At 43.1% G+C, this 12,912-nt stretch overlaps 1 protein-coding gene across 1 annotated transcript in view; it reads right to left on the bottom strand.

Annotated features, from left to right (window-relative positions):
• Positions 1-4,448: 4,448 nt before the first annotated feature.
• Positions 4,449-12,912, bottom strand: part of SDHAF4 (succinate dehydrogenase complex assembly factor 4) — a 30,479-nt gene continuing 22,015 nt past the window's right edge. Inside the window, exon 3 of the mRNA XM_073626751.1 lies at positions 4,449-5,284. Within this exon, the coding sequence (XP_073482852.1) occupies positions 5,175-5,284 (110 nt within the window). The 3' untranslated portion in view covers positions 4,449-5,174. The remainder of the gene's footprint in view (positions 5,285-12,912) is intronic.

The following is a 12,912-nucleotide window of genomic DNA, read 5'->3' as shown; positions in this document are numbered from 1 at the left end:
GTGAGGCAATCAACTAACCCAAAGAGGAGGTGTAGATTGAAAATAGAAGAGGTCCAAGAACAGAAGCTTGGGGGACCCAGACAGAGAAAGGAAGAGAAGAGGAGGACGTAGACTTTTATGTGACACTGAATGTGCAGTGGGATAGGTAGGATGAGAACCAGAAAGAGCACATGCACAGAGACCAAAGAGGAACATTTTTTGAGGAGGAGGAGAAGGTGGTCAACCGTATCAAAGGTATCCTAAAGATCCAGAAGTAGGAGAACAGAAAAATGTCCATTACAATTAGCTGTTAGCAAATCATTTGTGAGTTTTAGGAGAGCAGGTTTTTTGGAGTGTTGAAGGCAAAATCCAGACGGAAGGGGATCAAGAAGATTATTTTTAATGAGGTGGTCACTCGGTTGTAGACCAGGAGTTTGGAGGAAAAGGGGAGGATGGAGATGGGCCACATAGAAGGAATATTTATAGTAATGTAAAGGAGACCCAAGAGGGCGCGTCTAAATGCAGCAGATTGAATAATTTATTAGTAAATATGCAAATTACAATTTTTACTAAATAAATTATTTAATCTGCTGCACTTTTAAGGGCCCTCTTGCATCTCCTTTGCACCCCAATAGATCTGTATGGGAATGCACATCCAGTTTGGGACACTTTGATGCTGCTGTAGACGTCTCCGTAATTCTATTGCCCCGTACACACGGTCGGATTTTCTGACGGAAAATGTGTGATAGGACCTTGTTGTCGGAAATTCCATCACACATTGTAGGCTCCATCACACATTTTCCATCGGATTTTCCCACACACAAAGTTTGAGAGCAGGATATAAAATTTTCCGACAACAAAATCCGTTGTCGGAAATTCCGATCGTGTGTACACAAATCTGACGGACAAAGTGCCACGCATGCTCAGAATAAATTAAGAGATGAAAGCTATTGGCCACTGCCCCGTTTATAGTCCCGAGGTACGTGTTTTACGTCATCGCGTTTAGAACGATCGGATTTTCCGACAACTTTGTGTGACCGTGTGTATGCAAGACAAGTTTGAGCCAACATCCGTCGGAAAAAATCCTAGGATTTTGTTGTCGGAATGTCCGAACAAAGTCCGACCGTGTGTACAGGGCATAAGTGCTGCATGTTGTAACATTTTTTTTTTTGCACTGCAGAAAAATAGCATCTACTTTTTTCCTCTGTGTCCCGTGATGTACAATTAAGAAAAAACACTTTGGTTTTCCCAGATCTTGATGTCTTGGTCAGGGACCTTTAGCCCAGAGACTTTGTCGACAGTTAAACAGTAGTCAGGCCACCATTTTTGGATGCTAACTTAGGCTCAAGCCTCTGCTCTCTCCAGGAGAACATGGTGCTGTGAGGGAGCAGCAAGTGTGTGGGTCTTTGTACTGACCAGGCCGATGAATGAGAACCCAAATACTGTAGCAAGGCATCTACAAGGGTTTTTGTTATTTTGTCTGTTGTTGGAGCCCCTGCGTGGGAAACCCTGATGTAAAGAAACATTGTTTCTTTTGAATAAACATGGGCAGAAAACCCTTAAACAAATTTTGCAACTAGACTGAGCCCTTGAAAGTTCTACACTTTGAGCTGAACACTTTCAGTATTAAATGCCTCAAACCTTTGTTGTTTTCTGTCTCAGAGATTTCTCTTCATTTCTTATCCCAGTGGCATTGCAGGAAGAAGAAATCCCTCTACAGTGCAGGACATCCCTTTTTAGACAGTTATCACTGCAACATGTATCCTCATTGAAAGATTTCCCCTTACCTTCTGTTCTAGTGACAGCCACAAAACGTTAAACTTCGCCTCACTTTCTGCACCAGTGACAATGGTCACCAGGACAGAAAGAGATGGAGAATCTTCCCAGCAGGGACCTTTCCCTTCAATATGTGAAACAAAAACAAATTTGTTTTTGTCAACACACAAAATCGGTACTGAGTGAGGCTCGGTTCAAACTGCTACGACATTGGATCCAACTTGTGAGACCCCAAGTTGCAGGACATGTCAAATTCAATATTTCTCTATGAGAGCTGTCTTAACTGATACTACACAAGTCGCTCCAACTTTAGAAAAGGTTCCTGCACTATTTTGGTCCAACTTGAGTGCGATTTTATCCCTTCTACAGGCTTCTAAATAGCATCAAAGTCTAAACAAGTTGCAGGCAAAGTTATACAACTTTGCCATCACAGTAGTGTGAACGGAGCCTAAAGGTTCTATTATTTGCATAATCCTGTAATCGTTTTTACAACAGCACAACCCTATACACGAGTACAGCAGCGCACAGCCAAATATCAATGACAAGCTGTACACTGCACCTGGGCGGAGAAATGTGCTAGCAAATACATTGACCAGGCTCAGCGTTAACAAGCGTGTATTAATTCGCTTATTTATTACAGGTACTTACAGTATCTCACAATAGTGAGTATACCCCTCACATTTTTGTAAATAGTGTACAGCTTGTATAACAGTGTAAATTTGCTGTCACCTCAAAATAACTAAACACACAGCCATTAATGTCTAAACCGCTGGCAACAAAAGTGAGTACACCCCTGAGTGAAAATGTCCAAATTGGGCCCAATTAGCCATTTTACCTCCCTGGTGTCATGTGACTTGTTAGTATTACAAGGTCTCAGGTGTGGGGAGCAGGTGTGTTAAATTTGGTGTTATTGCTCTCACTCTCTCATACTGGTTGCTGGAAGTTCAACATGGCACCTGATGGCAAAGAACTCTGAGGATCTGAAAAAAAATAATTGTTGCTCTACATAAAGATAGCCTAGGCTATAAGAAGGTTGCCAAGACCCTGAAACGGAGCTGCAGCACAGTGGCCAAGACCATACAGCGGTTTAACAGGACAGGTTCCACTCAGAACAGGCCAAAGAAGTTGAGTGCACATGCTCAGCGTCATATCCAGAGGTTGTCTTTGGGAAATAGACATATGATGCTGCCAGCTATGTTTCAGAGGTTGAAGTGTTGGGGCGGGGTCAGCCTGTCAGTGCTCAGACCATACGCCACACACTGCATCAAATTTGTCTGCATGGCTGTCATCCCAGAAGGAAACCTCTTCTAAAGATAATGCACAAGCAAGCCCGCAAACAGTTTGCTGAAGACAAGCAGACTAAGGACATGGATTACTGGAACCATGTCCTGTGGTCTGATGAGACCAAGATAAACTTATTTGGTTCAGATGGTGTCAAGCGTGTGTGGCGGCAACCAGATGAGGAGTACAAAGACAAGTGTGTCTTACCTACAGTCAAGCATGGTGGTGGGAGTGTCATGGTCTGAGGCTGCATGAGTGCTGCCATCACTGGGGAGCTACAGTTCATTGAGGGAACCATGAATGCCAACATGTACTGTGACATACTGAAGCAGGAGTATGATCCCCTCCCTTCGAAGACTGGGCCGCAGGGCAGTATTCCAACATTATAACAACCCCAAACACACCTCCAAGACGACCACTGCTTTGCTAAAGAAGCTGAGGGTAAAGGTGATAGAGTGGCCAAGCATGTCTCTAGACCTAAACCCTATTGATCATCTGTGGGGCATCCTCAAACGGAAGGTCTCCAACATCCACCAGCTCCGTGATGTCGTCATGGAGGAGTGAAAGAGGACTCCAGTGGCAACCTGTAAAGCTCTGGTGAACTCCATGCCCAAGAGGGTTAAGGCAGTGCTGGAAAATAATGGTGGTCACACAAAATATTGACACTTTGGGCCCAATTTGGACATTTTCATTTAGGGGTGTACTTACTTTTGTTGCCAGCGGTTTAGACATTAATGGCTGTGTGTTGAGTTATTTTGAGGGGACAGCAAATTTACACTGTTATAAAAGCTGTACACTCACTACTTTACATTGTAGAAAAGTGTCATTACTTCAGTGTTGTCACATGAAAAGATAGTATAAAATATTTACAAAAATGTGAGTGGTGAGATACTGTATATAGCTGAATTTACGCAGTGCTTTTGCATATATATATTTTTTTTTATATTGTACATTCACATTAGTTCCTGCCTTGAAGGAGCTTACAATTTAAGGTCCCCAACTCACATTAATACATATAGATACTATGGTCAATTAACCTACCAGCATGTCTGGAGTGTGAGGGGAAACCCACACAGGCACAAGGAAAACATGCAAACTCTGCGTAGGTAGTGCCTTAGTTGAGATTCAAACCGAATGGTTCTACTAGGAAGAAGTGCTAACCACTTAGCCACTGTAATGCTCATAAATAAGTATTGTGTCGCACCTTAAGGTGTGTTGTGTTAAGGCAGCCCCATTCATTTTTGATAACCTATATTTTCAGCACATCATTGCTCACTACTGCATTGCTATTTTGGGGTGCCATTCTAAATGGGGCCTTAGCCAGGATCTATTCCTTGCTACATGCTCAAAACCTACTGCATTATTTTCCCAATCAGCACATTACAAAAAAAAAAAGGCAGACAAGAGTAAGATGATTTTTAGTTTACATATTTATTACTAAACTTTGTGATATTTAGTGCAATTCATTTCCTTCTGCAGTATCAAACCCCAAAACAGCAGTAGTGCACCGAACAGTCACCCATGGCAGTTTGAAATTTAGTTTACAGCAATTTAATGAAACCTGCTACAGTTTACCATACACTAGAGGTTTCTGAATCCGACAACAGGGGTCTACACCTAAAAGAGCATTTAGGCCCTGTTCACATAGGTGACCAGCGTTTCACCACATTAGATTTACACAGGGCACACAGAAAGCAATTGTTTTCTTTGTGTCCTGTTCACACTGCAACACAGCCAGAAAGTGCAGTGTGGTAAACTGAAATAAAATGCAAACATGTTGCATTTTATCGCAGCATACAGTAAGGAATCACATGTCACTGTACAGCAGTGCAACATACCATGCTGCTGTACAGTAACATGAATAAATTGTTACTTTCTGTACTTCAAATAAAATTGACAAACTAAAAAATACACATCACATGGCTGGCTCACTGCAGCCGAAACACAGAGCTGCCAGCATACTAAACCGCTGCGTTCCTGTGGGATTTTCAGCCCATTCATTGGATTCAGTGATTTATTTACTCCAATGATTTCCAGCTTCCAAGTTCATCGGTTAGGTATGGTATATGCATAGTTACATTGGTCCACGCTGGACTATATCTATAGATGGCCACATGTTTTTTAAACGGTTTGAGTTATTAAAAGTCAATGCATCGACCCTTTCTTTCCCAGTCTCCATAACGAGTAGGTTCTGGTCCTCTGGGCCCACCTTTCTCCTTAGTAATAGGATTTATATCATCGGGGAATCCTAAAGATAACACAGCAAGAAAAAAAAAGAAAAAAAGTGACATGAGGTAATGGCCTACATTTCCTTTTCTATTTCACATGCATTCCTAGATAATGGTAATGGTTTCAAACAAATATTGATGTCAATTATCTATGCACATTTTTTCCCCAAATACAGAAATCAGCAGCAGGTTAACCAATCATGAGCAGGCAGATATCCATCTCTCATTATGTTTTTAATAAGGATGGTGTTTAAGACCCTCTACATGCCTTTACAGTATTTTAAAGTATACCTCGTCTTTGTCTACACATGGACAAGCAACAGAGTTCCCTAAACAGTCACACTTCCCAGCTTCACATACTCACCTTCACTTTGCACCGTTCTACGTAGAGGTTTGATACTAATTTTTTTTAAAAACTGCTATAAATCTGGGCAATTCAAACAGAATATAATGAACACAAATATGTTAAACTTACCTGCTCTGTGCAATAATTTTGCATAGAGCAATCCGGATCCTCCTCTTCTCAGGTCCACCACTCTCCTTGGTCCCCTCCCCTCCCCCCCCGCCGCCAGCGCCCCCATAGCAAGCCGCTTGCTATAGGGGAACTTATACAGGCTCGCTCCCAAGCCATGTTCTTTGTGTCCAAGAGATACACAGAGCGCAACTCGATTCCACCCCCTACTCCCTCTTTGGCTGCGATTGACAGCAGTGGGAGCCAATGGCTTCTGCTGCGATCTCTGAGCCAATGAAGAGGGAGAGAGACACTGCTCTTGTGCACATCGAGGAATCAAAATCAGGCCAATGTAAGTATAGAGGGGGCTGGTTGGGGAGCTGCACACATTACCTTAATGCAGAGAATGCATTAAAAGGTAAAACACCTTCTATGTTTAGAACGACTTCAAAGATGAATTTCAGGCATGGTATATTTTTTACACAGATACACTGGTCCAGCTTGGACCAAATGTAACCATGTATATATCATATATAACAGATTCCACTGGAAGTTGAGAATCACTGAAGCAGACAGCAGTATTCCAGGGATCGCTCATGGGCATCATTCAGAGAATGCTTCTAAATGAATACAAAGTGTTCTCCGATTGGACAAGATGGAGAGCATGACTTCACCACCTCGCCTTTTTACCTCGTCCAGAGACTGCAAAGCAAACATTCTCCCTAATGGCACCTGTGCCTAGCAGCCAACCTCCTGTTTTTACAATGCATCAGGCTAGCTGCTTAGCATGTGATCCAGAAACAAGTGGAGATCAGTGGAGTAGCACTATTTATTTCAGTGATTTCCAGCTTCAAGGTGCATCGGCCAGGTATGGTATATGCAAAGTTACACTGGTCCAAGCTGGACCAATGCATCGGTGTAAAAATACATTATACTATGCCTGAAATCCTTTAAAAATCAGCACACAAAAATTGTTAATTCAAGAGATAAAACAAAGCCAATGTTACATAAAAATTTTGAATTTTCCTACACAAGTCAAGCCTAGCCCCTTTCCCTACAAAGGCTCAAGAAGTAGAAGTCGGTAGCATCAAGCTTGCCAATCATTTGCACATGTAGTTTTCCATTGACAACATTTGCTTATATATGAGGTGAGCTGAGGGGTAGAGAGATAGATTTGGGTGTCATTGGCATATAAATGGTAGTGGAAGCCATGGGAGGCTAGCAGCTGACCCAGGGAGGACGTGTAGATCGAGAATAGTAGAGGTCCAAGGACAGAACCTTGGGGGATCCCAACAGTAAGAGGCGTTGCAGAGGAGGAAGTGGAATTGTAAGTGACACTGAAGGTGCAGTGAGATAGGTAGGATTCAAACCAACGGAGAGCAAAGCCATGGATACAAGCAAATTTCGTTTTTTTGAGGAGGAGGGGATGATCAACTGTATCAAAGGCAGCGGAGAGGTCCAAGAGTAAGAGTACAAAATAATGGTTTTAGCTGTTAGTAGGTCGCTTGTGAGTTTTAGCAGAGCAGTTTCTGTGGAGTGCTGTGGACGAAATCCAGACTGAAGGGGATCAAGAATGTTATTCTCAATGAGGTGGTCACTCAGTCGGTTATAGACTAAGCATTCAAGAAGTTTGGAGGCAAAAGGTTGTAAGTATATGTGTCTTAGGCTGTTAAGATTAGTGGGGTCCAGTGTAGAGGTCGACCGATATGGGTTTTTCTCTGGCCGATGCCGATATTTAGAAATCGCGGTGGCCGATGGCCGATATGTGATGCCGATTTTTTTGGGCCGATATATTAGGCCGATTTTTTTTTTTTTTTCTTTTTCCCCCTTCATCTCATAAAATCTAACAGTTAGACCCCTTTCACACTGGGGCGTTTTTTTAGGCGTTTTTGGGCTAAAAATAGCGCCTGTAAAACGGCTTCCCTACAGTCTCAGTGTGATATCCCGAGTGCTTTCACACTGAGGCGATGCGCTGGCAGGATGTCTTTGGAGCGGTGTATACCGCTGCTCCACCATTCCTGCCCATTGAAATGAATGCGCACCGCTGCCGAAGCGGCTGCAAAGCGTTTCGGCAGCAGCACTTCAGGGGCGCATTTAACCCCTTCCTCGGCCGCTAGCTGGGTTATAAGCGCCCCGCTAGCAGCCGAATAGCGCCGCTAAAATGACGGTAAAGCGCCGCTAAAACTAACAGCGTTTTACCGTCAATGCCTGCCCGCTCCAGTGTGAAAGCAACCTTAAGTAATAAGTGATACAGAAAATTTTTTACATTTAAACATTTATTGAACAAAACAAACCTCCAATCAGTTCACTTGTATGTATAATTTAGATTAAAAAAAAAAAATAACTATATCTTAAATATTAAATACACAAAAACAGGTAACCAAAACTTTTGGACGAAAAAAAATGGGCTAACTTTACTGCTTATTTTTTTTTTTTTTTTAATTAGTGTATTTTATTTTTAAAAATTGCATTTGAAAGACCGCTGCGCAAATACCGTGTGACATAAAATATTGCAACAACCGCTATTTTATTCCCTAGGGTCTCTGCTAAAAAAAATATATATAATGTTTGGGGGTTCCAAGTGATTTTCTAGCAGAAAATACAGGATTTTTACCTGTAAGCAACAAATGTCAAAAAAGATTTAGTCTTTAAATGGTTAAACTGAGAACTTCTACACACTGAGTTCAGTCTATTGATAAAAGAACCCAAAGAGATACAAATGTATCTTCTTATGAGATTTGGCAGGCTGCCCAGAGGAGGAGAGAAGAAACCTTCAGACAACTTGCAATTGACTTCTATTACAGAAGTCATTTGCAAGTCCCGCTGAAGTTATAATCGGCTTTTCTTATCAGCACAATCGGCCGATGCCGATTAAGTAAAAAAAGCCAAATATCGGCCGATATATCGGTCGACCTCTAGTCCAGTGAGGCCTTTTTTGGTATGAGAGTGAATAGTGCGTGTTTCAGAGGGTTAGGGAAAATGCCAGTAGAGAGGGAGAGGTTGAAGATATGAGTTAAACAGTGTAGGATAGAGTCAGAGGGTGACCATAGTATTTGAGAAGAAACAGGGTTCAGCAAGCAGGAGGTTAGGTGGATGTTAGAAAAAAAAAAGTTTATTGACTTTCTCTGTAGTAGCTGGGTTAAACAAGGGAAATATTGATTGTACAGGAGGATAAAGAGTGTATAGTGAGGGAGATATCTGTAGAGTGGAGATCAAGACAAATTGTCTCAATCTTACTTTTGAAGTGATTAGCTCCTGGGCAGTAAGTTAGTGGGTGAAGATAATAGAGGACGAAGTAGAGCGTTAAAAGGTAGAAAAGAGTTGATGGGGACTGCGTGAGAGGGTGTTAATGAGAGTGATAAAGTAGGTCTGTTAGGCAGCGTGGAGACAGGAATGGTATTTTTGGAGGGCAGATTTATATTAGCTGAAATATTGCTGTGGCTTAGTCTTACGCCACAGATGCTCAAGAGCACAGCTGTGTTATTTGAGGTTTCTGGTATTGTCTGTCTGCCTGGGTTCTAGCGGTCGGGGGCCTGATTCTGTGCATAGTGAGGGGGGCCAAGGTATCCAGGGTGAATGACAGCGAACTGTTGTAGATAGAAGTGGCCAGATTGGGGCAGGATAAGGATGAGACTTTAGCGTAGAAACAATCTGTAGCAGAAAAAAGAAGAAGAGCAGGGTTAAGGTGGCAAAGGTTTCTACGGGTAATTGTTTGGTAGTTGGAAGGCAATGAGGAAGAAGATCAGAAGAGAGTGAAACTATTAAGGTGGTGATTAGAGAGAGGAAAAGGAATATTGGAGAGGTTGCGTGGAGTGCATAGGTAGGAGAATATGAGGTCAAGGCAGTTGCCAACAGAGTAGAAGTGTTTGTCCATTGTTTTAGGTCAAAAGAGGAGATTAGGCTCAAAAATTTAGAAGTAGCTGGAGTATAAAGATTAACAGGGATATTGAAGTCACCAAGAATGATTGTTGGAATTTCAGAAGAGAGAAAGTAGGGTAGCCAGGAAGAGAAGTTATCAAGGAAGCTTGATACCGGTCCAGGAGGCCGATAGATCACAGCAATTTTCAATGAAACTGGAGAAAATAGACAAATACAGTGAGCTTCAAATGAAGAGAGGGACAGAGAGGGGGCTGGATGAAGAACCTGAAAAGTGCTTTGAGGGGATAGGAGGACAACACCACCTCCTTTCCTTTCACTAGGCCTGGGAGAGGGAGTCCACAGGAGGTCACCATGGGAGTAGGCAGCAGGAGAAGGAAAGTCAAATTCTTGAAGCCATGTCTCCGTAATTGCAAGTAGGCTAAAGGAGTTTGTGATAAATAGGTCATGGACGGTGGTAAGTTTGTTGCAAACGGGTATTCCAAAGGGCACAGGAAAAGGGGAGGCTGGTTCTAGGCAGAAGAGGAACACATAGATTAGATTGTGTGGATTGCGGCTGCTGGGTATGTTGAACAAAGATAACCGATGGCGGTCCAGGATTTGGGGAAATATCTCCAGACGTTAGGAGAAGCAGAAGGGCGAGAGAGGTTATATGGGAGGGAGACTTATGTAGGGGGGGGATCCGGCCTGGAGTATTGGGGTTGATTTACTAAAACTGGAGTGCAAAATCTAGTGCCACTGTGTATGGTAGCCAATCAGCTTCTACCTTCAGCTTGTTAAATTAAGCTTTGACAAAAAAACCTGGAAGCCGAGTACAGAGTCACCAGGAGTGCCCTTTTGGCTGCTTGTATTGCAGGAGGATCATCCTTATTCTGCATTGCACGGTCATTCCTCAATGTAAGGGAAAGTGGGACAATTCTTGGAAGGTGATAAGACTGGCATATCCTGTCAGAGTTTAGTTAGTGCTGCTGACCCATATCCTAGCAGTAAAGCACATGATTGTTTGGCAACAGTGTTGCAGGAATACCTTGAAGCTAGGGATCAGCACTGTCACCATCTAAAGAAGTGCCACCATGATGATTTAACTGGTATAATCACCGGGTATATTGCATGTCACAGGAAAGGGAAAGTCTTTACATAAGTGAGTAAAGAATGTGCAGTTATACTTTTGCCTATATTTTGGATATTAGATGGTATTCCATTTTTAGGTAAACTACAATTTCTGGTAATGTTAATTTGTGCTTAGCAGTATAATTTGCTCTTCATTTCATTATATACACTGTTATTATTTAAAGTGATTGTAAAGTCTTGTTTAAAAAAAATAAAATAACAAACAAACATGTTATACTTACCTCCTCTGTGCAGTTGGTTGTGCCCAGAGCAGCCTGGATCCCCCTCTTCTCAGGTCCCTCTTTCCTGCTTCTGGCCCCTCCCTCCTGAAGGGTGCCCCCACACAAGTAACTTGCTATGGGAGCACATGAGCTGAGTCACAGCTCTGTGTTTCTATTCAGACACGGAGCCCCGACCCGGCCCCCCTCTCTCCCCTGATTGGCTAATTGACTTTGAATGACAGCCGTGGGAGCCAATGGCACCGCTGCTGTGTCTCAGTCAATCAGGAGGAGAGTCCCAGATGGCTAAGACACTTGTGGACATCACTGGAGAGAGATGGGGCTCAGGTAAGTAATTAGGGGGAGCTGAGGGGGGCTGCACACACAGAAGGTTTTTATTATCTTAATGCACAGACTGCATTAAGATAAAAAAAAAAAAAACTGCCTTTACAACTTCTTCAAGCAAGAAAAATCATTTACTAGTCTGCATTTAGAATATATTATCTAAACAGCTAAATAAAAAGGCAGCATATATATTCACATTTATATGCCTATAAAAATGTTAATTGACCAAGGCAAGCAAAAATGAGAAAATTAAGAACAGAGACCAGAGAGAGGAAAAGAGAGCAGGCATGTCTTGCTATTTATATCCTTTAATACTTTGTGCTTATCATGGTACATCAAAGCCTAAGGAGATGATATAACCTTCAGGGAATCTGCATATCAGCCAGCAGTCCTGGGGAATAATACCACAGAGAAACACGGTCTACAAAGGGTATTCAGTCACGCCTTCTGTAAATATTATTTTAACCTATAAGATTATTTCTGCTTAAAAGGGGTTGTAAAGTCTTGTTTTTTATTAAAAAAAAAACAAAAACAAAAAAACACCATTTCATACTTACCTTACCTCCTTTGTGCAAGGGTTTTGCATAGAGTGGCCCCGATCCTCCTCTTCTGGGGTCCCTCCGCGGCGTTCCTGACTCCTCCACTTCTCGAGTGCCCTGACGGAGAAGCGATTTCCCTTGGGGCACTCGTGCAGGTGCGCTCCCGTGTCCTGCTGCTGCGTCCATTGACACAGACAGTAGGACCTGGTCCGCCCCCAGGCTACCGCGTTATTGGATTTGATTGGGGCAAATGGCTGCGCTGCTATCAACCTATCCAATGAGGACCCGAGACAGCGGCTGGAGCTGGTGTGCTTGTCCCTGTAAAGACCGGGTTCATGTAAGTAAAAGAGGGACTCTGAAGGGCAGCTGCAGCACAGGAGGTTTTCCACCTTAATGCATAGAATGCATTAAGGTGAAAAACCCTGAGGTTTTTACAACCCCTTTAATGTTTCTGTGTGTCAGGTAAATAGATGGATGGCTCTGTGGTAGACCTTGTGGTATAAAGTGAAACAATACCAGCTTTAGCCAAGCACAAAAGTGCCTAGTCAGCTACTTGAGGCAGTACCATTCTTGAAATGCAAGATAAATAATTAAGAAAGGTCAAGATGACAAACCATAATACTTTCTGTAAAACAGATGAACACATAAGTTATGGAATTAAAAACATATTGCTTAACCACTTCCCACCCGCCCTATAGCGGATTGACGTCCGGGAAGTGGTTCCGTTATCCTGACTGGGCGTCATATGACGTCCAGCAGGATAACATGCTGCCGCACGCCCTCAGGGGCGCGCATCGCGGCTATCGGTGGAGTGGTGTGTCAGCCTGACACACCGCTCCACTGATCTTGGTAAAAAGCCTCCGCCGGAGGCTCTTTACCACGTAATCAGCTGTGTCCAATCACGGCTGATCACGCTGTCAATGGGAAGAGCCGTTGATCGGCTTTTCCTCACTCGCGTCTGACAGACGCGAGTAGAGGAGAGCCGATCGGCGGTTCTCCTGACAGGGGGGGGTCTGCGTTGATTGTTTATCAGCGCAGCCCCCCCTCAGATCACCACACTGGACCACCAGGGATCGCCACTAGGACCACCAGGGAAGGGGCAACATGTG

The sequence above is a fragment of the Aquarana catesbeiana genome, linkage group LG04 (assembly GCF_042186555.1).
Source record: "Aquarana catesbeiana isolate 2022-GZ linkage group LG04, ASM4218655v1, whole genome shotgun sequence".
NCBI lineage: Eukaryota > Metazoa > Chordata > Amphibia > Anura > Ranidae > Aquarana > Aquarana catesbeiana.
This window is presented reverse-complemented; position numbering and strand designations above follow the sequence as displayed.